Source organism: Apodemus sylvaticus, chromosome 9 (assembly GCF_947179515.1).
Source record: "Apodemus sylvaticus chromosome 9, mApoSyl1.1, whole genome shotgun sequence".
NCBI lineage: Eukaryota > Metazoa > Chordata > Mammalia > Rodentia > Muridae > Apodemus > Apodemus sylvaticus.
In genome coordinates, this window is record NC_067480.1 from 79,143,940 (window position 1) to 79,167,240 (window position 23,301).

The window sequence follows — 23,301 nt, forward strand, 5'->3', positions numbered from 1 at the left end:
GAATAGGGTCTGGGCCCTAATCTGTGAAAGATTCAGGAGGCCCAGAGGTGACTGGGCCTAAAATCTTTAACCTAAGACTTACATATTTATGGGCTGCTGAGATAATCTGACAATCTGACTTTGAACCTTAGAACCCACAGTGGAAGGAAAGAGGCAACTCCCAAAAGTTGTCCTCTGATCCCATATGTGTTCTATGTCCCATGCCCTCATATAATAATAATAATAATAATAATAATAATAGTAGTAGTAGTAGTAGTACTAGTAGTAGTAGTAAAAATAATTATTATCATTATAATTATAAATTTTAAAAGGGGATTTCACATATCTATGCTATGCTATTTACTGTTTCAATACTTGCATCTATGGCATGACATTCAAACCAAAGTTAGCCTGTGTACTTGACAAGATTTCTTTTAAGAACAAGAAGAGACGGGTTAGATGGCAACACACCTCACAGTCCCTCAGGCCAGGACTACCTGCACCTAAAATCTTTATACTTAATTTTTTTACATATATAAAATCATCAACCATAAAGTCACGCCTTCCCTATCCTCACCCTCCCCAAACTGCCTGGCTACCCACCCCTCCTCCTGGCAAACCTACCTGTGCTTTCTGGGATCCAAACAGTTGTCTGTGAAGGAAGAGTTGATGAGGCTGGAAAAGAGAAGAGAAGACAGCTATGCATAAAAGGGGAGAATAGGGTCTGGGCCCTAATCTGTGAAAGATTCAGGAGGCCCAGAGGTGACTAGGCCTAAAATCTTTAACCTAAGACTTACATATTTATGGGCTGCTGAGATAATCTGACAACCTGACTTTGAACCTTAGAACCCACAGTGGAAGGAAAGAAGCAACTCCCAAAAGTTTTCCTCTGATCCTATATATGTTCTATGGCCCATGCCATATAATAATAGTAGTAGTAGTAACAATAGTAGTAGTAGTACTACTACTAGTAGTAGTAAAAATAATTATTATCATTATAATTATAAATTTTAAAAGGGTATTTCACATATCTATGCTATGCTATTTACTGTTTCGATACTTGCATCTATGGCATGACATTCAAACCAAAGTTAGCCTGTGTACTTGACAAGATTTCTTTTAAGAACAAGAAGAGACGGGTTAGATGGCAACACACCTCACAGTCCCTCAGGCCAGGACTACCTGCACCTAAAATCTTTATACTTAATTTTTTTACATATATAAAATCATCAACCATAAAGTCACGTCTTCCCTATCCTCACCCTCCCCAAACTGCCTGGCTACCCACCCCTCCTCCTGGCAAACCTACCTGTGCTTTCTGAGATCCAAGCAGTTGTTTGTGAAGGAAGAGTTGATGAGGCTGGAAAAGAGAAGAGAAGACAGCTATGCATAAAAGGGAGAATAGGGTCTGGGCCCTAATCTCCTTAAAAATAAAGAGAGATGGTTAAAAGCACTCGCTGCTCTTGCAGATATGGGATGATAGACAGACAGACAGGCAGACAGATAGATAGACCATATAGAAATATAGTCCCATATATACCAATCCTACTGGTAGGACATATAGTGCATATAGTACATATAGATAGGGCATATAGGACCAGGGTTTGATTCCCAGCACCCACATAATGGCTTACCACCACCCAAAACTCCAGCATCCTCCTCTGACCTCCATGGGCACCAAGCTATGTGTTGCACAGATACACATGGAGGCAAAACATGCATACGTTTAAAATAAGATGAATAAATATTATTCATTTTTTAATAATCAGAAGCAAATAGCGCATTGTGGTCATCTGAAGTCTGTGCAGCACAGCATTAGAATTTCTGTCCCTTTCACATCACTCAGTAGTCTTCAGCCAAGCCACACCCTTACTCCTGGCTCCTCCCTCAGCTTCTGGTAATCACTAATCTATTCCAATGTCTATAATATCAGTGTTTTGTTATTCTTGTTTAATAGTTTTTGAGGCAGGGTTTCATGATGTAGCTCTGATTTGCCCAGAACTCCCTTGGTAGACCAGGCTACCCCCAGACTCACAGAGATCCATCCACCTCTGCCTCCTGAGTGCTAGGATTAAAGGCTTGCCCTACCATACTGGCTAGCATTTTTTTTTTTTTTTAAGCCAGGGTTCCATGCAGCCCAGGCTGAACTCAAACTTTACTTCATAGCTCAAGATGGTGAACTACTGCCTCCACCTCCTAAGAGCTGGGACCATAGGCTGCTGAGACATATAGTAGTATCCCAGGCTGTGGTCATGATGACAACTGTGCTAATTTACATTCCTACCAGCCACACATAAGGCTTTTCCCACGTCTTCCCCGCACCCATTATTGTTTGTCTTTTGGGGAAGGGTGATTTTTTACACAATGGTTTTCATTCATGTCTCCCTGGTAGGCAGTAACATTGAGGGTTTTCCTGGTCATTTAGGTATTGTACTGGCTGGTTTTGTGTGTCAACTTGACACAGGTTGGAGTTATCACAGAGAAAGGAATTTCAGTTGGGGAAGTGGCCCCATGTGATCCATCTGTGGGCCATTTTCTCAATTAGTGATCAAGGGGGAAGGGCCCCTTGTGGGTGGTACCATCTCTGGGCTGGTGTTCTTGGGTTCTATAAGAGAGCAGGCTGAGCAAGCCAGGGGAAGCAAGCCAGTAAGAAACATCCCTCCATGGCCTCTGCAACAGCTTCTGCTTCCTGACCTGCTTGAGTTCCAGTCCTGACTTCCTTTAGTGATGAACAGCAACATGGAAGTGTAAGCTCAATAAACCCTTTCCTCCCCAACTTGTTTCTTGGTCATGATGTTTGTGCAGGAATAGAGACACTGACTAAGACAGGTATTGTTGTTTGGTTTGGTTTTGGCAGCTGCTTAGATTGGCAGGGGAGGATTATGCATAGCAGAAATCAAATCTAGCCTCCCAGAGGGAAGTGGGTTGCTTTAGACACTTAATCTCTCTCTATATCTGAAGCCCTGAGTGGAATTTCCTCCATTGCTTAGTCTCTAGGGGATCCGCCCAAGGGGAAGGCCCTGCTGAGTCTCAGGCTCCTCAGCCTGCCTGACCCTTGCTCCTTCCTCCTCAATCACCTACTCATCGTTGTCTGGAGCCCCATGGAGGAAGAGTGGGCAAGGCTATAAAGAGACAAAGAGAAGATGGCTGACTGTGTGGGGTCCTGAAGAGAAAACCAAGTCTGACTCCCCAAACAGTGACAGGCTGTGGCGGGGCTTAAAGCACGTGTCAGGAGCCAACAAGCTAATGACTAGCAGGTGATCTTCCTGAGATGACTTCGCCTTAGTTTAAAATTTGTGATGGAACTCCAGTAGGCAAGGCCCAGGAGAAAATCATTTTAGGAAAGATTTTTGCTATTAATATGTTTTTCCTGTTATTAACACATATATAACAATCACTAGGTATTAGCCCACCCCTTTGAGCAGATCTCTGCAGAACAACAAAGATGAACTGTCTAATAGTGATGCTATTTGGACAAGTAGATAATTCTTTATCCTCAATGATGATCCTATAAGAATTCCTAAATTTATAGTAATTATTAAGCTCTTTTAATAACACTATTAACTCCTTTCTGATAGCCAAAATTACAATGAGAACTCTACCAGTCTTTTGTGTCACCAGTTAATTGCTACAGACATTCCACTCCTCAGAGCACATTCCAAGAGGCTGTAAAAAGTTTATAAAAAGGGAATTAACGATTTATTATAGGTGCTACAACAGAAGATAAATAGTGACTGGGTTTATCCATACAAAACTTCACTAATAACTTAGTTATGTTTTTAACTCTCCACAAACCTGTGGAGCTGTGACAGGTGTTTAGCCAGATAATTACTCTTAATGGATATGCATGTAAACATTCTCTGTTGTAAACTTCTGTTTTGATTTATGATTTGAACTTATGTGTAAACTTGTGATGAACGTTTTACCATGTGATCGTGTATTCTGAAAGATGTTTAAGTGCTGAGGACAAAGAGAAGAATCAGAACTAAGCTTGAGGAGAGCATTTTAGACAACATTTTTTAGACATGATCTGAACAGAACTTTTTAGAACAGAACTGAGGATAATTTTTTAGTCAGGACACAAGAGAACTTTTTAGACAGAACTGAAGTCAATAAAAGCTTGAAGTAAAGGCATAGGACTCGAGAAAAGGCATTGGGGATAAGAGCACTACTGTGATTCAGAGCAGGAGGAGAGCAAGATTAAAAGGAGAGCGCAGAGTGCGATAATTTAGAAACTATAGGTAACATGAAAAACTAAGAGAGAAATGTGCAGAATGCAGGCAGAAGAAAAGAGGAAAAAAAGAAGCTGCAGAAAGAGCAGAAGGAGCAGGCAGGCTTCTCCTTACCACAGGACAGAACAGGCCCTTTCTTAATAACAAGGCAGGTTTGGTCTTATTAAAAGGAACAAAGCTTTCTTCTTTAAAACATGGGTTTAATTCATTTAGCATTAAAAGGATAAAAGCTTTTTCTTTCTCTATGTAATAAAGATTGGAGCTCATTTTTCATCCAGAATGAGTGAGTTCTTTCTATGCTGTTGCTTGTTCTTTTGCTCCAAATGCATATGTAAGTATGGATGTGTGTGTGGAGATATGTAATTGTGAGAATGTATGAAACCTGGACCTAACTCGTTTGAATGGAAATGTGTAAATATGCATGTGCACATCTGTGTATGAATTTATGTTAGTTTATGCATATTTCCTTATGTAAAAGTTTTTCCTTCCATGAGCATGATTCTCTTCTCCTGGTTCAATAGAAGTTTATTGCTCCAAACTTCCCCCTAGCCTGACAAATGAGAGGCATCTGGAAAAAGGGAAAAGTCTCTAGCAATTAATCCTTTACTTAATCTGCTGCTGTTTTAGGATGAGGTGCTAAATGCCAGAGACTTCAGTTTCTGACCTCAAAGGACCCAGAAGGCAGGTCAGCTACAGTAGCAAAGTAACTTAGACTTAGATAAGTAAACTTTTTATTATTATACAGCAACTCTAAGTATCTCATAAGACAAAAGTCTTATCCTATGCCCACGCTCTTCCCCCTCTGCTGCCTCAAGAAGTGAGAACAAGAAAGAGGACCATGCCAGGGTTGGCCCCAGGCAAGCAAGACCTCAGGGACCCTTGGGCTGTAGGAATTTGTACCTCAGGTCTACCTAAGTATGAAAGTAAGTAGGAGGGCTGGAGAGATAGCTCAGCCATTGAGAACACAGACTCTTGCAGAGGATCTGAGTTTGGTTCCCAGCATCCACATTGAGTAGTTCACAGCAACTTGTGACTCTAGCTGCAAAGGGATCCTAGTCTCTGGTTTCCATGGGCATTGGTACATACATGGCATGTGCCCATGAGTGCACATAATTTAAAATAAAAAAATTCCAACTTTTTTTTTTTTTTTTTTTGAAGACAGAGTCTCTCTATGTAGCTCTGGCTGGCCTGGACCTCACTATTTAGACCAGGCTGGCCTCGAACTCAGATCCACCTGCCTCTGCCTTCCAAATGTTGGGATTAAAGTTGCACCATGCTAGTGTAAACTAAACAAGAGTCAGAGAGAGACTCCAAATGCCTACCCTATGAAACTTAAACATTCTTTCTCAGGTGGAGCCAGGCATGACAGAGATTGAAAGTTGTCTCTCCTCAGTCAGATCAGGTGTCAAGATTAGGGATCACAAAGATTAGGGTGTCACAAAGAGAAGGGATCAGGACTATATATTTCACTTGATCCATAGAGGGGGCTTGTATATCCAAGAAAGGCCTTACCTGGAGACACCACCAGGCTGATGTTTCTGAGAACAGTTACTTTGTTGTCGGAAGCATAAAATGGACCACACCAGTAGAACGCTGAGTCAGCCTCTGTTAGCTGAGTCATGGTAATGTTGAAGAAGCCAGCTTTAGGATCATCCCAGATCGTGTGCTGTGATTCCCTGACTACTTTCCGAGGTTCGGAGGTAGTGAGCACTCTCATACATCTATTTGGAGATGTTTGCCGACACCACGTTTTCAGCACATAAGGCCCCTCCTCAGGCTTGTACTGGCACTGCATGGAGAAGCTCTGTCCTACCATTCTATGGAACTCTCCAGATATAACTGTGGGCCCCCATACACCTGGACAACAAATCAACAGGTCAAAGGTCAGAGTTCTAGCTGTATACATTTGTTTCTAGGGCTGGGAAAGCCAAGAGGCAATGACTTCCAACACCCAGATGCAGAACACAGCCCCAAGGCCAGTCCTGGTCACAGGGTCAACCTGGTTCCTCCCCAGCTTTGTCCTTTTATCCCACCCCTCAACCCCTTGTACCCTGAATCATCTCACCTGAGACCAGGAGCACCAGCTGCACAGGGACCAGTAGCAGTTGTGAGCACCTCCAGGCCATACCAGTCCAGACTCTGTCAATGGAGGAGAGGAGAAGAGGAGGCCTCTGAACTAGGCAAGCGTCTCAGCATCTGTGAGATGTAAGAACCAAGGAAGATCAGAGCTTTGGTTGGGGAAGTGACCAGCCTGGGAAGGCAGGCTTATGAACCCATAAGAGGAACAGTAGCCAGGCCTGGACTGGGGACTCCTCATTGCAGGGTCCAGCTCATGGTTGGCCTGGGTAGGTAGGTTCTGTGGACACATGAGAGGAACAGTAGCCAGGCCTGGACTGGGGACTCCTCATTGCAGGGTCCATCTCTGGCTCTAACTCTTCCCCCCTGCTCATCCTCCCCCCGTGTCAGCCACTCCATGACACTCACCAATCACACTCCTCCATTGTTGCTACAAAAATAAGAACACTCTAGAAAAAAATATGAGAAGTAAGAGGCCCGTTCCTCTTTTCTTTTTCCCTGAGAAAGGTCAAAGGTCCCTAGAGGTGTGCCCAAAGTCTGGGGAATTCCCACTCCTAAGATAAGTCAGGGCCCTCACTTCCAATATGTTGTCATCCGGGAAGGTTTGTGAACCACCAGACTCCAATGCCAGACCATATGGACGATCCCTGGAAAAGCGGGGAGGAAAAGAACAATGAGGAACAATTGTCAGAAGGGAAGCCAAGAGGGAAGGACCTCTTAGGGGTGAGAAAGGAAGCAGGGGAATTTATGACTATGTTGAAGGGACAGGTGAGTGGCTGAGTGAAAACATGAGAAAAATTATCTCACGTTAACATCTCAGATGCAATAATGTGTGGAAGAAAGGCTGGCACAGTCTAGCAATAAAATAAACTGATGTTGATATTTAACATATAAGATACCCACAAGTCTGGGTTACTTTAAGAAGAGGATGGAGTAAATAAACAAGTGGAGAGGAGAAATGCCTCCCAGATGCAAGGATTCTATGACCTATGATGGGGGGAGGAGACTAAAGGCCCGTATCCCCCAAAGTCATGTGATGAAACAACCCCAAAAAATGTGGGGCCTCTGAGGAGTTGACAGGTTACATGGGCTCCATGCTCATGAATGAACTTGCTGCCTTTGCAAAACAGAGCAAGAGATACAGTCTGATGCTCTCTCCTGCTGTGGTTTGTGTATGATTTCCATTTGCTCTTAAAGGTGGGTGGATCAGAAGCTCAGTCCACAGAGAAGTGTAAGGCCTTTAAGAAGTAGGCTAGGGGAGTTCTTAGAACAACTGACATGCCCTGAATGGACTCTGTCTGCCTGCCTGCCTGCCTTCTCTGTCTGCCTGTCTCTCTCTCCTCCCCCCACTTCATCCACATAATGAACTCTTAACATTTGAGACCATCTAATTTGAGGCCATAATAAGAGTTAACCTAAGCTCATGCCTTTGAGCCTTCAGCTTTCATATGTGTTTGTTAAACAAACCTCTTTTCTTTATAAAGTAACTGATTTGGGTATTTCTTTATAGTCCCAGAAAACTAACTCAGATACCATCTTCTAAGCCTCAAGAACTAAATAACTGGATTTATTTATAAAGTAGCCAGTCTAAATAGTATGTTACAACAGTTTCAAAGTGCTGGGCTATGTCTGAAACATTTATTCTTTTCTAATACACACTCTTTTCTAAAGAAGAATGGACACAGCACTTCCTGCTTGTGTGGGGGCTGTTTGTCAATGTATTAAACCTTTTAAGTCACAGCCTCTGTGATCTAATAGTCTCAAGAATTTCCTCACCCATACCTGGATGTGAGCCTTCCTAATCTCCCTGATGTTTCTCACTCCTATTTGATCATGACAGGCAGAGGCAGGAGAGTCAGTGTGAGTTCCAGGGCATTTCTTTTGGAGAGGACCAGGGTTCAGCACCTAACAACAATGTCAGGGGGCTGACAACAACCTGTTACCCCAGTTCTGGCCTCCTCAGGCATCCACATGTACAAATCCAAACAGAGACACATACACTTAATCATAAATAAAAACAAGTCTTATTTTTTTTTAGTCACTAAACAAGATATTTAGGAAATAATTATTTTCTTCATGATAGAACACTGAAATACATTATACATTTGTCAGTACCCAGAGAGTGCAAGGCACCACAGTAGATTCTAAAGAAGCTAGTCTGAGCTGTCAGTGCCATGTTGGTGTGAGCTTACCCAGTGTAGCAAATATACTGTTCTGGAGGGACAGGGTGCTATGAAGGGTGCATGGGGAAAGGCCTAGAGGGAAGTTTGGGTTTTTTTTTTTAAGTTTCCTTTCATTTCTGTAATAAAATGCACTAAGAAAAGCAATTTAAGGGAGAAAGCATTGATTTGGGTTCAGAGTTTGAGAACTGAGCCTATTGATCTGAGGGAATTAAGGCAGCAGGAACTTGAAGCAACTAGTCACATTGCAGCCACAGTCAAGAAGCAGAGAACAATGAATTCATGTCTCCTAAGGTTCAGCTCACTCTCTCCATTTCCCTTAGTCCAGAGTCCCCTGCCTAGGGAGTCGCCATGCACCTGTTGGACAGCTGCTAGACTGATGGACAATCAGGATAATCTGTAACTCCAGTCCCAGGAGATCTGAGGCACCTTCCTGACCTCCATGGGCACTGTATACACATGGTACATAGACATGCACACAGACAAAACACTCAATACACTATACAACATTTTTTATCTAGTTTTTCTATGGTACTGTATTCTGCCTCTCTGCTGTGGATGTCAGGATGCTGTAGGCATGCTGACCCGAGGAAGCACAGCAAAAGTCAGAATGGGAAGTCTGTGTTTCCCTTTGCGGTATCAGATGCTTTAAGGAAACAGTTTTCTGAGAGGATCCCTTTATTGCTTTATTGGGGGTGAACCAGGGATTCTCTATACCTCTTGGGGGATGGGCATGAGAATACCCAGGAAGGGAAGGTCATTGGCTAAAGGCTCAAGGCTCTCTAGATACCTCATTAGCATGGAGAAGAATTCCAGGTGTTATGTCACATGACTGAGTGTCCGCCATCCTCTCGGTGGGTGTCATGGTTGTGTTCCAGAGCAGGTTCAGAGATAGGTAGGAAGCAGCTCTACTCCTGCCATTCTGAAATCTCTGAGATTTCCGGGGTTTGGGCTCCTCAACTTTACCAGTTCTTATGCCTGTCTGGTAACACAGTCCCAAATGCCCTACAGTTTTTAATGTGTATTCCCACATATATTGCTCACTGTCCTGTGGCTATGAAAAGACACTGTGACTAAAACAACTCTTGAAGGAAAACATTTTATTGAGAGCTTGCTTAGAGTTTCAGGGGCTTAGTCCATAGTCATCATGGCAGGGAGCATGGAGCCAGGCAGCCAAGGTGCTTCAGTAATAGCTAAGGGCTTCTAGACCTCTAGGTACCTCATTAGCATGGAGAACTCTGTTTTGAGCCTATTTGACTGTGGTCACATCTCTTTTCCTATTGTCTTGGTCTGAGATGTTAGGGATAACTCATACATTTGGAAGGGCTTGGGGCATTGTGACTGATGCTAATGGCCGCAAATCTCTGGAGGGGGGAGGGTCCTACCATCTCTTCAGAGTCTCCGGGGCTTCACGCCTTTAGCTTGACCTTACCAAGCTTCCTCTCATGGTCCACAGCCCCACACTTTTCATTATAGATCTGCACAACAGTGGCCACTAATAACCGCACTATTGAGTTGATATTAGGCTGACTTGAGATCTCCTCTGCCAACACCATTAATCCAAAGCCCTTTAATTTAGCCCCAGGCAGATTTTTGGAACAAAGGAAAAGGCAGCGTCATTCTTGGCTAAAACATCACAAGAAAGGTCTCTAGGTCACTTGTGTACATTCTTCCCCTCTGAAACCTTTTGATCTTGGTCCCCACGATTCCAATTACCCTCAGCACTATCTTCAAAGTTCCTACTAGGATGTCCCATTAAGCCACATTTAAAGTATCCAACTGCTTTTCCAGTCTGAAGTCTTCCATATTCTTCCAAAAAATATCATGATTAGGTCTGTCACTGGAATACCCCACTCTCTGGTGCTACATCAATTAAATAGACAAAATAATTTAAACAAATAATTAAATAGACAAAATAATCTTTCATAGATACTCTCGGGACCTAATCTTAATCTAGACAATCCCTCACAGATATGCTTGGAGGCTTGTCTTCTATGAGATTTTATATTGCATCATGTGACAATTGGCATCATGGATCACAGGAGGGATAAAACTGCATGAAAAAAAATACATTTTTTTTATTATCAGAAGAGAGATAGGTTACATCATATAGATTTTACCAGTCCACAGCAGGGAAGACCTGGTTAGCAGGAGAGAAATGGAGATAAGATTTTGAGGTGAATTCTCTGTGGGTCCTGCTTGACTGCTCCATCAAAGGTCCAATCTCTCTCAGTTTTACATTCTTCACTGATGTCTCATGAGGCTCCTTCTACACAGCTCTCCTTAGAGCTGCCCTCTGGGGGTAACATGTACTAATTAGAGTTCACAAAGAGAATGTAGGAAGGCTCAGATTGTCCCCAATACAGAACATCTTGTATGTTGTTAATAGACAAGGGAAGGTGTGCTCACAGCTTGTAGCAGGAAGGCTACTGTTTTTCAGAGACTCCCTGTACTTTGGATGCCTTGGAAGGCTGTAACACCTGTGCAGGAAAAGGAACAGACAAGCATTAGAACATATCAGCTCAATTGCAGGCATGATAGTGTACATCTTTAACACTAGCCCTCAGTAGGCAGAGGCTGATGGGTCTCTGTGAGTTCCAGGGAAACTTGGGCTACATAGTGAGACCCTCAAACAAACAAACAAACAAACAAAACTAAAATATGTATGACTAGCCCAGAGTGTTCAGGCTTGAATGAAGCCTTCCTGCTCTGAAGGGAAGGGCAGATGGCCCACCCAGCTGTCCCCACCCTGCCTATCCCCATACTTGGGTCTTCCTAGCCAAGGGAAACCCACTAAGCACATTGCTCCCAGGATCTTGGGCAGTACCCTGCATTATGCCTAGGGCTGGCCTTACCCCTTGACCACAGAGCCCTCTGCAAAGGGCATCCAGGGAAGAGGTTCTGAGGAGCCTTTAGGACCATTCTGCTCTACCTCACTCCTAGTCTGTCCCACGTACCTTAGGCCCAGCTTTGCAGAGAAGAACAAACAGGACTGAGAAGACCAGACTCTTGTTGAGTATGAAGCCACATGTCAGAACGATCACCGTTACTGGCTGCTCTGTGAGATCAAAGGCAAGTGTGGGCACTCCAGGGGTGACTTTACAAAATCTAAGTGAACATGATCATCTGCCTTCAGGACTCTGTGGTTGGACCTGCTACCTGCCTTGCAACCTGAGGCCTGCCAAAGGGTTGCATACCCTTGGAAGAGAAGGCCTTCATCTTTCCCATAATCCTCATGTCCCAGAACAAACTGTTTTTTTTTTTTTGTCTCTTCTTACCCCCTCCCCATCTTATGCATCCTGAACATGGTTACTAGTGCAGGCATCTCCACTGGCCTCTCACATTTCACCTGACACTAATGTCCCTCCCTTCTGTACTCCCAAACTCTTCCACTACCTTCAAAGTGTCTGGTTCCTAATCCTTTCCACAGTGCTATTTGGCAAATGCTATGACCTGGGAAGAAATAAAGACTCTTTAGAAAGGTTAACAGAGACATAGCCTCCTTTGGGTGACCAGATATTGTTGATAAAGTTGGACACTGTGCCATGTGCTTGGGAGGCTGTTTACCCAACCTAACTGGCTTAAACTGAGCCAGCAAGGAACCTGACATATGTGGAATTTTTCTGTAAGCTAGGCAGCTCTCTTCCCAGGCCATTATCATAAGACTATCTGGCTGAGAAGGAAGGTTCACTGGGTCCTGGAAGGTCAAAGATGGGATATCCACTTCCCAGCCAGTGGCCCAAGTTTGACACTGGACATCAGGTCCAGCACTGTGCCAGGTGTCCTAACAACATACCTACGTTATGCTCATGACTTGGTGCTGGTATCACCCTGTAGAGTCCCATCTAAGAGCCTGGCCAAGGGACTCAACACTCAGCACATTCTCCTACACAGTCCATCCTACCTAATCTACCTGCCTGTCCTGGCTACAGCCCCTCCTGCTGAGGGTGTCTCTGGTCCATAGTGGCAGTCCTAGGTAGGTTTCTATTGCTTTGATAAAAAATATGACTGTACAAGCTAGTAGAAATTAGTGGTAATTAAGACAAGTTAGTACCAGGAGTAAGGTATTTCTGTGACAGACCTGACCAGGATACGTAGGGGAGAATGTGAAAAGACTTTAGAACTCTGGACTAGAAAACCCAATGAGTGTTGAGAACTCAGTGAGCTGTTCTGTCAGAGTTTAGAAGATAGGAATATTGAAAGCAGCACGAAAGATAAAGGTCTATGAAGTCTTAGAGGGAAGCAAGGACTCTATTGGGCCTTTGTGTGGAGATTCTACGGTTCCATTTAGCTGAGACTGAAGAATAAGCTGTAATTAACAAGAGTCCAGAACCACTAAAGTAAACCCTTTGCTTTTCTTGGACATGGATGCTGATCATCTGGGGCTGAAGAATCAGTTGAGGAATCAGCATCATTGAGGTGAAGTCTTCTAAAGTCTCTTCAGTGTTTCCTCAGGATCAACACACAGAAGCTGTGTTTCAGAAGCTGCCAAGGTTGTCTCTCAGGCTGGAAGCTGAACTTGGTGGTGTAAGAGTCATTCACATGCATTGGTTTTGAAGGCATGAAGGGCTCATGGAGATCAGGAGAGGACTGGCACTGTGTCCCTGAAGACAGCCCAAAATATGCTACTGGTGAAAAGTCTATCCTAGTTGCAGCCAGACACACCAACAGTTTGGAGATGCCAGTACTGTGGGATGACCACCAAGAATAGGAATAGCAGCGGGATGGAGCCATCCAGAGCCTGGAAGATCAGCTGTGTAGGCTGCAGAGGGCAGAGCTGGAGAAGTGACCCAAACCCCTTGGAGGACCCCCAAGAGACCATGAGTGAATCCCAGATAATTGGATACTGAGTTGGTTACATAGGTAGAGTTTGCTTTGCTTTGGTTTGATTTTGACTGTGCCCTGGTTCTACCCTCTTGAAGTAAGAATTTAATTTATTTTTTATTTACAGAAGGGTAAAGATGAGAGACTTTTAATTTTAAAAGGTTTTATATTTTAAACACAACTGGCTATTTTAAGGAGACTGAGTTTTTAAGTTTTTGAATTTTTAGAGACCATGGGGCTTTTAAAATTTATAATGCAGATGCTGTAATGTTGGTATTAATGTGTGTTCTTTGGGGAGAACAAGAAAGGGAAGGTTGTGACTTAACAGTGCTACATTTGTGTCTCAAGATGACAAGGGGTCAGGAAGCAGCACCCTCCATGGCTTCTGCATCAGTTCCTGCCTCCGGGTTCCTGCCCGGTTTGAGTTCTTGTCCTGACTTTCTTCAATGATGAACTACTATGTGGAAGTGTAAGTCAAATAAACCTTTTCCTTCCCAACCTGCTTTTTGTCATGGTGTTTCATCATAGCATTAGTAACCATAGGATTATGACCAAAATAATAATTAGCTAGGATAATGACCAAAAGCAACTTGGGGAGGAAAGGTTTTATTTCATCTTATACTTCCAGGTCATAGTCCATCATGGATGGACGTCACGCAGGAAATCAAGTCAGGAAGCTGGAAGTGGTAACTAAAGCAGAGGCTGTGGAGGGGAGCTGCTTGAACACCTGCTTAGGGGTAGCACCAACCACAGTGGGCTGGACCAGATCATTTAACCCGTAAAAGACAATTCTCTACAGACAAGCCCACAGGCCACTCGATCTAAGCAATCCCTCAGTCGAGACTCCCTTTTCCCCAGTGACATCTGGTTATGTTGAGTTGACAATATAAAGCCACCAGGACATCTAACTTCCCTATGTTCCATCCTCATTACTACAGAGGCAAGAAAAGAAGGAAAGAAAAAAGGGGGAGAAGGAGGGAGTGAGGAGGATGGGGCGGGGGGGAGGGAGGAACAGAGGAACAGAGGAAGGAAGGAAGAAGGAGAAAAGGGAATAGAGGGATAGAGAAAGGAAAGGAAAGAGGTAGGAAGGGGAGGGAGGAAGACAGTGTTGAGGTTTTGTCTTTTACTGTTTATTGTAGTGCTAAGTGCTGCCCTGCTCCCCTCCTACCCCCCAAGATCTAGAGTCTGCACATAGCCTCTGGAACCCTGACCTCAAGTTAATTCTGATTGGTGAATAAAAATACCGGCAGCCAATGGCTGGGCAGAAGAGAGATAGGTGGGGTTGAGTTTTTGTGGGCTTAAAGAGAGGAGATGGGGAGGAGAGAGAGAGAGAGGGAGGGAGAGAGGGAGAGAGAGAGGGAGAGAGAGAGAGAGAGAGAGAGAGAGAGAGAGAGAGAGAGAGAGAGAGAGAGAGAATGAGAAGAAAAAGAACATGCAGGAGAAAAGAGAAGAAGCTGCCTTGGGTTCAAAGAGTGTGCGGGAGAGGAGGAAGGAGCCATGTTGGTTAGCTGAGCCGTAATACGTGGCCACGTGGGCTGTTCAGTTGGAGCTAGGAGCAGCTCAGATGAAACATAGAAAGTAATAATGGGGTTATGGATGGAAAGGAGATTCTAACAGCTACCCAGCTATTGTGCTGCTTCAAGCACATTAAAACATAAAGGCTGTGTGTGTGTGTGTGTGTGTGTGTGTGTGTGTGTGTGTTTCATCCAAAAACATAAATGATCTAAGGTGGGAAGAAATCCCATGATGGGAGTTTTTAAAATACTTTTTATGGCAAGGGAGGAAGGAAGGAGTAAAGAGGAAGGGAGGACAGGGAGGGGCAGGGAGAAGGAAGACTTGCTTGTAACCTAGCTGAAACTAAAAATAAGACAAAGAACTGCATCCCACCCCACTGACTGCCCTGCCCACTCCAGGCCACTCTACCCCTGCAGCAGCACACTGTGGAGGGTTATTTCCTATTTCTCCTGCCATCCCTCCGGGCAGAGAAAACCTGTGCCAGGTGCCACTCCTTGGCCATCTTTGTTTATGGTTTCTCCAGTCCCAGGAGAGAAGGTAAAAGAAGCTGTCACAGCACCACTTCCTGCCTCTTCTGGTTTGCATCTGATAATTGTCTATTCTGTATTGAGCTTAGTGCACTTCTTGGGCAAGATGGTGGACTCAGGCAGTCTCAGTGACTTTTCTTGTAGCTTTTAAACTAGGACTTTAGCAAAAGGATGGTTGGAAATGAAATGATGGATTTAAAGAACATAGGTCATCCAAATTTCCCCAGTGCCAGGAGCAGGTAGATTTGGCCCAGTGTGAAATACAAATGAGACCTTTAGCTCCCTGTGATCAATACATAGAGAGGAACCCAAAACGTGGCAGCTATCAAATGCCATAACGGGGGAGCCAGCCAGCCAGGAGCTTACTGACCACCAGAGAAGGAACGGGACTTGTCCAAGGTCACTGAGCAGGTTCAGGGCAGAAAGCAAGCAGATATCTAGAATCTTCTAGTCCCTGAAGCGGCACTTTGCTTTGTCAAAGGATGCTAAATTAGTCTTTGCACAGCTTTCAGGAGTGGGTCCAGGTTAATGACCTGAGCTGAGGGCAGGGGAGGTGTCACGCGATTCTCCTATTGTGGTCAGTAGAGTTTGCCACCCTGTCACCACATGGTCTTTTCGCTTGGTTGTATCTTTTATGTTTATTGGTGTGAGGAGACAGAGCAGTAGGGGTCACCCTCAGACTTCCTCAAGCTCTCTGCTTTGTGTTTTGCTTTGAGACATGATCTCACTAAGTAGTCCTGGCTGACCTGGAACCGTTGTACAGACTGTTGTATAGGCTGCCCTCAAATAAGAGATCCCCTGCCTCTGCCTCTCTGGTATTGACTTTAAATGCGACACGGACACATTCAGCCTCTGCCTTGTTTTCTTTGTTTGACACCCCACCCCCACTTTTGGTAACAAAGTCTCTCTTTGGGACTTGGGGCACACTAATTGGGCTCAACTGCTTAGCTAGAGAGCCTTGGGGAGCCTCCTGTCTCTTCTCCCCAGCACTGGGACTACAAGCAAGTGTGTCCATACCCAGCTCTCTATGAGGTACTGGGGATTGAACTTGGGACCTCATACTCTTCACAGACTTAGCTATCTCCTCAGCACAGAGATGGTTTTAATGTTTGTTTGTTTTTCTTTTTATCAATGCTGTAAACTGATTTAGGACCTCACCCATGCTGGGCAAACACTGAGCTACATTCCAGTCCTCAACTCTACCTACAGACTCTATGTGATTTCATTCAAGCCTGAGCCTGTTCCTGTGAAATGGTCACATGTTGAGAAAAGACAAAGAGGGAGGCCCTGTGGTGACAGGTGCCTCTCCTGTACTCACAGCTCCCACAGGGAGGTTTATTGAGGACACTGACACCAAGGCATCAGGACCCACTTTCCACAGCCACCTCCTCACATGGATATCCAGGCTTTTTAACAGGGAGGAGAGGCCGGCAGTGATGTCGACAATGAGGAACACTTGAAGAGCAGTGAACTTCTGCTCTTCAGTGTCCGTTCTTCTCCTCTGCTCTTGTGGACTCCCTGAGAGGGGCTACAGAGACGCTCAGTGTGAACAGCACCTGGCTGCTCTCGCAGAGAACCAACATGGCAGGCCATAGCTATCTCATTCTCTAGGGTACTGCACACACACGGTGTATGGACATACACTCAGACAAAACACTCATATACATACATATATACACACATACATACACACATACATACCTTTTAAAATTAAATGAACTACCCATCTTTTATAGCTGGTCAAGGCTTCCAGTAGTGGGATTAGATTATATTCAAGTGATCTGTTGATTAAGGGGATCCTGTGGAAATCTCCACACAACCTAGACAAAAGGTGTTGTTTTCTCCAAATTGACATCAGGGCCCTATTACTGAGGACAGCATCCACACAACTCAACAAGCATGAAGTCGACCTGGTGCCTACATGGAGACCTCACCCCTAGGTTCTAATGTCTTTGGTTCAGGAAGGTTCTCTGAAGTCTGTTGAAAAAGAAATGTGGATACCATCCCAGCCCAGAAACCTTGACCTATATAATCTGTCCACTTGCAAAATGCACTAAGGCAATGGTAACACGGAACTTGTGGGAGTAGCCAACCGATGTCTGGCTTGAACTAAAGCCCACACTACAACTAAAGGAACCCACACCCAAGCAGTGGGTAAACAAGAACCAGAGACCAGACAGCCCGGAGACCTAGGCTAAAACCAATAACTATTTTTAAAATGTTAATAAAATGATTCCTAAAGATATTCAGTTGTACTCATAGAGCAGTGCCTGGTCCAGCTGTCTTCGGAGCAGCTTCCTCTGACGGCAAATGGGAACAGATGCAGAGACCACAGCTACACACTATGTAGAGAGAGTCTAAACTGGAGGTTTCCATTAAATCCCTCCGCCTCTGAGCTCAAGGAATCATCTCTTGGCAGAAGAGATGGAAAGATTCTAAGAGCCAGCGGGGATTGAGGACACCATGAGGACACAGCTCTTATTTAACTAAGCAAGTCACTTAGGAACTCTCAGAGACTGAAGCAGCAAGCAGGGGCCTGCAGGGGTCTACACCAGGTTCTTTGCATATATATTGTAGCTATTAGCTTAGTATTTTTATGGGACTCTTGACTGTGGGAACTGTTGGGATGAACTTCTCTTACACTGTGTGAAGGTGTGCCCCGCCGTGTTTTCAATTGTTAAATCTGTTCCAGCAGAGAGTTGAGTCTGGCAGGATGTTGGTACTGTCATTTCTATGGTACATTACCAGGTTTTCTGTAGATAAATACTTGTCCTTCCTCACCAGCCCCAAAGATGAAGGTCGGGCAGCCATCCTTGCCTAAAGGCAACCTAAGACATAAATGGGCTTTTTCTTGCTGCTGATCGGTTCAGACTAGAACATGGTTTTGTCTAATAAAGAGCTGACAGCTGGGCCTGGAGCAGGAAGTGTGGGGGCGGGACTTCCGGGCAGACAGAGAAGCCCTGCTGGAGCTGCAAGCAAATTGAGGAGAAGCAGAACAAAGATGGAATGGAGCAGTCAGTGAGGACCACTCGGGGAGGCAGAATGGCAGAGAAACCAAGGGTTAGTTAGATAGCTAGCTGAGAGACTGCCCAACAAAAGGCCAACAGCTTTAAACTATATAGAGGCCTCCATGTCTTTATTATAAATCACAAGTCAGATGCACGAAAGGGAACGGGTGGATCTCTGACTCTTGTGCCTGCTCTTGGGACTCTTTTCCTTCTGTTGGTTTGCCATGCCAAACTTCCATATAATTTTTCCTTCGTCTTATTATATTGATTTTACATGTATCTATATCTATATCTGTATCTGTATCTGTATCTCTATCTCTATCTATCTATCTATATAGATAGGTATATATATATATAGAGATGGCTTTAAAGGAAAATTAAAAATAATATCATTGGCTACTACAAAAACCTAAAATCTTAATAAGCAGGTAGTATCATATTGTTCAAACTAGGCCATTTCATGTTACACCAGGGACTTTTGAGAGGGGCGGGCCTGTGGGGCCCTAGCAGCTGATGATCTGCAGGGGAGCACAGTGTATGACTGTACCCCTGAGCCCTGACGCAGGGAAGCAGGGGACAAGGAATCAGCTGCAGGCAGGGCTCCGTGGTAGCTTCTCAAGCAGATTCCATGATGTGGAAGTGGACAGCTTTTGAGTTCACAACATCCAGTGTGCCTGTCTTACCGACAAAACCAAATAAGGCACAGAGAATGTGACTTTCCTGGTGTCACATTACGGAACAAGGAAAGATCTAGAATTCTCCTCATTACCCTGAGCTGCCTCCTTAAAGCAGCTTCTCCTGGAAGATGGGGTCCCTGCCCACTACTGAGCAGGAAGTGACTCCATCCGAACCTCCCCGGAGCTCACCTTGACACCACAGCAGCCGAATCCGTTGATACAGGACGACAACATTGTCAGGAGACAGGTAGATCACACACTGGTACAGCCCCACATCTTGCCTCCGCAGCCCAGTCACCGTGACCTTGACAACGGACTCGGTGGGATAATCCTCCAGCAAGTACCTTCCAGCCCGGGCCACATTGAAGTCTGCCTTTCTGGTGTTTGTGAGCACCAGGGTCTCTGGAGAGCCCAGGCTTCTGACCCGCTGCCAGGCCTTCAGACTGAGTGCGTATAGCATGATGTTGTAAGGACAAGTCAGGGTCAGGTTCTCACCCTCCAGAAAACACTTCTGTTCTTCCTCATCTTCAGCCTGGAGCCCTGGGATAGGAGATACACGCTTCATGGAGCCAACTTGCCTCCCGCATCAGCCACACATTGCTGGGACATTCATGACCCCAGCAAGCATGACAGGGGAATCTAGGAGCGCTGTAACTATTCCAGAGCTCTTGATTGCTTTGTGTGTGTGGACATCAGTAAGTAAACCAGGCAAAATATCCAGCACAGGTAACTGGATCTAGGCTGTGTATTTGCAGGAAATATTCTGTCTGCATCTTGTAGAGTGGAAATTTTTCATGTTGAATGATTACAAAAGATCTTTACCAGATTGCATCACCATTTCTAATGCTAGAAATGCGTGCACATGTGCAGACAGCCATCTACTGTCTCTCTCTCTCTCTCTCCCCCTCCCCTCTCTCTCCTGCCTCTGTGTCTGTGTCTCTGTCTTTCTCTCTTCCCTGCCTCTCTGACTGTCTCTGTTTATCTCTCTGTCTCTGTGTATCTCTTTGTTTCTCTCTCTTCCACCTCTGTCTGTCTCTTTGTCTCTCTCCTTCCCTTTCCCACTCTCTGTCTGTCTCTGTGTCTCTCAGCTCTCTCTCCCATTTCTGTCTGTCTGCCTATCACCAGGCTCCATTTCTTCCTCAGTACTCACCCATCTCTAGCGCCTACCCTGGTCTCCTCCCAGGCCATCTTGAGAAACAAAAGCAAACTTCTTTTACCAGCTACCTCCCCTCCTCGAGCCCCACCCCTCTTGCTGGCACCCTGTCCTTTGGCCTCCTCACCTGCCTCTCCTTACCCGAGACACAGAGCAACAGCCCCAGCCGTAGCAGCAGTGGTGACATCCCCCAGGTCCCTGCCTCCTCCATATGAGGCTCCTTCCTGAGTGTGCTAACTGCCAATGGCCAGAGGCAAGTGGCCAAGCCACCTACGGTCGCTGGAGCATGCTCCGCACATAGAAGCTGACTGGTTTCTGTCCCCACAGGTTCCGCTGTTTTGTCCCATTGAGAAACCCTGAGGGAAATGTGACAAGAGGAAGCGGCCCCGGGAGACACAGAAGGAGGAAAAGGTGAGAACCCCATTTTTTTTTGTGGCACCTTCCTTCCTCCTTTGATGCCACAATCTGTTGAGAAACACTCTGCAGCTGGTTGCCGTTCTCCGCCACACCTGAGGTCCCTAACACTGTTCCACTCACTGCCTCCGGGTACCAGAACATTGTCATGTCCACAACCCCTCACACCGTCCCCACCCCCAAGCCAAGGATGCTGAATGTTCAGATTTGCTTCCAAAGCCAGGAGACAATCTGAGGTCATTACAGGCATCATTCACCTTGCTTTCCTGACACAGCATCCCTCCTTGCCTCACACCTCATCGTGTAGGCTGGGCTGCTGGTCTCTGACTCTGGAGGGATGGATTACGCATGTACACCACCACATCTGGTGCTTTGTATGTGACTTCTTGGAATCAGATCCTTGTGCTTCTGTGGCAAGCACTTAACCAACAGAGGCCTCTCCTCCGCCTTTGACTCATCTTTCATCTCATTGTACCCAGAATTCTCGGTACGGCCCCATGGCCGAATCACTCAGGAAGCCAGGCATGCATAGTCAGCTGGGATCTACCCTCAGATGGACGGAATTCACAGCCTGCAGAAGGGCCTGGGAATCTGCATTTTAATGAGCAGCCTAGATGCTTCTGGCCCAAGACTCCAACTAGACCCCCCTACCTCAGGACACAGACCCCACGTGCCACTAGAACAGTCACCACAGCCACAGAATCTCAACTGCTTTTCTTTTATTTATTTTTCGTTTTGGGATGGGGTTTCACAAGAAAGTCCAAACTGCCCTCGAATCCTCAGGCTCCTTGCCTCAGTCTCCCAAGTACTGGGATTATAGACACGTGCCATTGTTCCAGTTTTATTCTGATGCCCTTGGGAAAGCACCCTGACCCAACCCCCAAAATACAACAACACAGACCACAGTCCATTATTGTTGAGAAGTCGAGGCAGGAACTTAAGCAGTCAAGAGCAGAGGATAACTGGATGCTTGGGGCCTGCCTGCTTCTGCTTCTGATCGACTGGGCTTCCTCATTCTTATACACAGTGGGGGCCCAGGGTATGAAGTAGTACCACCCATATACAGGGTGGACCCTCCCATCTCAATTAAGTCAAGGCAATGCAGCACAAACATACCCGAAGGGACAATTTTTCAACTGAGGTGACCCTCCAGGGTAGCTTCTGGGCTACAGCAAGTTGATGACCTAAGAATTGACATTCATCATACAACTTTTGCATGTGTGTATGTGTGTGTGTGTGTGTGTGTGTGTGTGTGTGTGTGTGTGTTGTTATCATAGTTGTTTTGTTGTCTTTAGAACAAGGTCTCTCACAGACCAGAAGAGGGTCTCTAACTGGTCACCAAGCCCCAGGAACTGCCTATCTCAGCTTCCCCAGTGCTGAGATTATAGGCATGGCCCAACCTAAAAAGTCTTTTTGTTTTGTTTTGTTTTGTTTTTTTGTTTTTTTGTTTTTTTTACATTGTTCTTAAGGCTTGAAATCTGGTCCCCAGGTGTTCTTGGGAAGCATTTTAGCCACTGGGCTATAAACCCTGAATGGTTCTTCAATCAGAAAACAAACATACTGAGATGAACAGCGTCTGTATCAGTCTTCCAAAGACTCATCACCGAGCACCATCATCAAGCGAATTCCAATGAGGCCTCTCCCAGCAAACTGGAGATTATGGGGCTGTAAATACCCTGTGCTCCGCAATGCCACCCCAGGGTGGAGGTACACAGAGAGCCACTTTAACAGTGAACCGTCCTTATGTGACAGAAGCATGCCTTAAGACCTGGGACCTCCACAGGAGGAAGGGAAACACTCCCTGACAGGATCATGCTTCCCTGGCCTGAGATGAGTGGTCCAGCCACTGCGCAGCCTTCTGGTTGACATCAAGTGAACTGGATACACTGTGGTGATATGTTTGCTCTTGGGAACCTTGGGATGAAGTTGACTCCAGTCACTGCTGAAGTAGAACAAACTAATGTACTGTTCTTTTCTCACCCACGGGGTCACTTTGTCTATAGATCCCAAAGAGGTAGAAACAAGAAAATGCCAATGTGTCCCAGAGAAAGCACTGGAGCCATAGGGTACTCGGGCTGAGACTGAGAGGTAAAGGGAGGTAAGTGGGAGATAGAGGCACACAGGGCAGTCTGAGACAGGATCCTGTCCCCCTGCCATGCTGGCCCCTGTCTCAGTCCAGGCAAGAAGGAATTCAGCTAGCAGCAGAGCCTGGCTCTCCATCTTTCTGCCTCTGGAGCCCTTGAACAAGGGAACTCTAGATTTCATTCCTGCCAGGAGGTGATGGCCTGCTGCTCCTGCGGCCTCACTGTGCTCACATACACCTTGAGCCTCGTGCACTGAGGAGTCAATAATAAAAGTCACACAGTATGTTGATGCCATGTACTCATCCAGTCCTACAGATACTATCTCTTCCAGGTGTTTCCAAGGTAACAGCATCCAGCTTAATTTGATTTCTCTCTCCCAGTTGCATTATTGTCAAGGTAGGATCTTGTCTTCTTGGTCCATGGTTCAGAATAGTCAGGGGGCCAGAGATGAAGGCAGGAATCTGAGTGTTTGACTCCCAGAGAGGAAGGACCCAGAGGCAGAAGGGCAGGCTGCTTTATGAACAAGGGTCCTGCCCAGATCACTAGACCTGAACCATCCAAGGGAAGCGGAAAGGGTGGGGATATCAGTGGTGAACTGTAATCTTCATGACTCCCACAAACAGAGACAGGAG

At 45.5% G+C, this 23,301-nt stretch overlaps 2 protein-coding genes across 9 annotated transcripts in view; both read right to left on the minus strand.

The window, feature by feature from the left end:
- Treml4 (triggering receptor expressed on myeloid cells like 4) overlaps positions 1–6,716 on the minus strand; it is a 12,730-nt gene extending 6,014 nt beyond the window's left edge. For 2 of the 7 annotated variants that reach the window (XM_052193178.1, XM_052193176.1), the window contains exons 1-4: positions 6,277–6,603; positions 5,724–6,068; positions 1,289–1,339; positions 604–654 (exon numbers count right to left, since the gene is read on the minus strand). In XM_052193178.1, the coding sequence (XP_052049138.1) occupies positions 604–654; positions 1,289–1,339; positions 5,724–6,068; positions 6,277–6,337 (508 nt within the window). In that variant the 5' untranslated portion in view covers positions 6,338–6,603. Of the gene's footprint in view, positions 1–603; positions 655–1,288; positions 1,340–5,723; positions 6,069–6,276; positions 6,606–6,695 lie in introns of those variants that run through there. The other 5 variants (XM_052193177.1, XM_052193182.1, XM_052193180.1 and 2 more) reach the window with 5 other exon arrangements.
- A 3,805-nt stretch (positions 6,717–10,521) lies between these two features.
- On the minus strand, positions 10,522–20,491 carry LOC127692780 (triggering receptor expressed on myeloid cells 3). Of its 2 annotated transcripts, none has more exons than XM_052193377.1 (4): positions 20,313–20,491; positions 19,208–19,558; positions 11,425–11,525; positions 10,522–10,947 (listed from the first exon to the last, which is right to left on the minus strand). In XM_052193377.1, exons 1-4 carry the CDS (start codon positions 20,380–20,382, stop codon positions 10,894–10,896), a joined length of 576 nt encoding a protein of 191 aa, XP_052049337.1. In that variant the 5' UTR covers positions 20,383–20,491; the 3' UTR covers positions 10,522–10,893. The 2 variants fall into 2 exon arrangements, with proteins under 2 accessions (XP_052049337.1, XP_052049338.1); XM_052193378.1 differs by lacking the exon at positions 20,313–20,491 and adding an exon at positions 20,169–20,231.
- Between the last annotated feature and the right edge of the window lie 2,810 nt (positions 20,492–23,301).

Excerpts from the sequence above, each read along its gene's own strand:
- LOC127692780 (XM_052193377.1), bottom strand. The coding sequence starts at position 20,382 with ATGGAGGAGGCAGGGACCTGGGGGATGTCACCACTGCTGCTACGGCTG. Across the intron at positions 19,559-20,312 it reads GCTGTTGCTCTGTGTCTCGG|GGCTCCAGGCTGAAGATGAG; the intron begins GTAAGGAGAGGC and ends CTCCTATCCCAG. Across the intron at positions 11,526-19,207 it reads TCGGCTGCTGTGGTGTCAAG|AGCAGCCAGTAACGGTGATC; the intron begins GTGAGCTCCGGG and ends TTGATCTCACAG.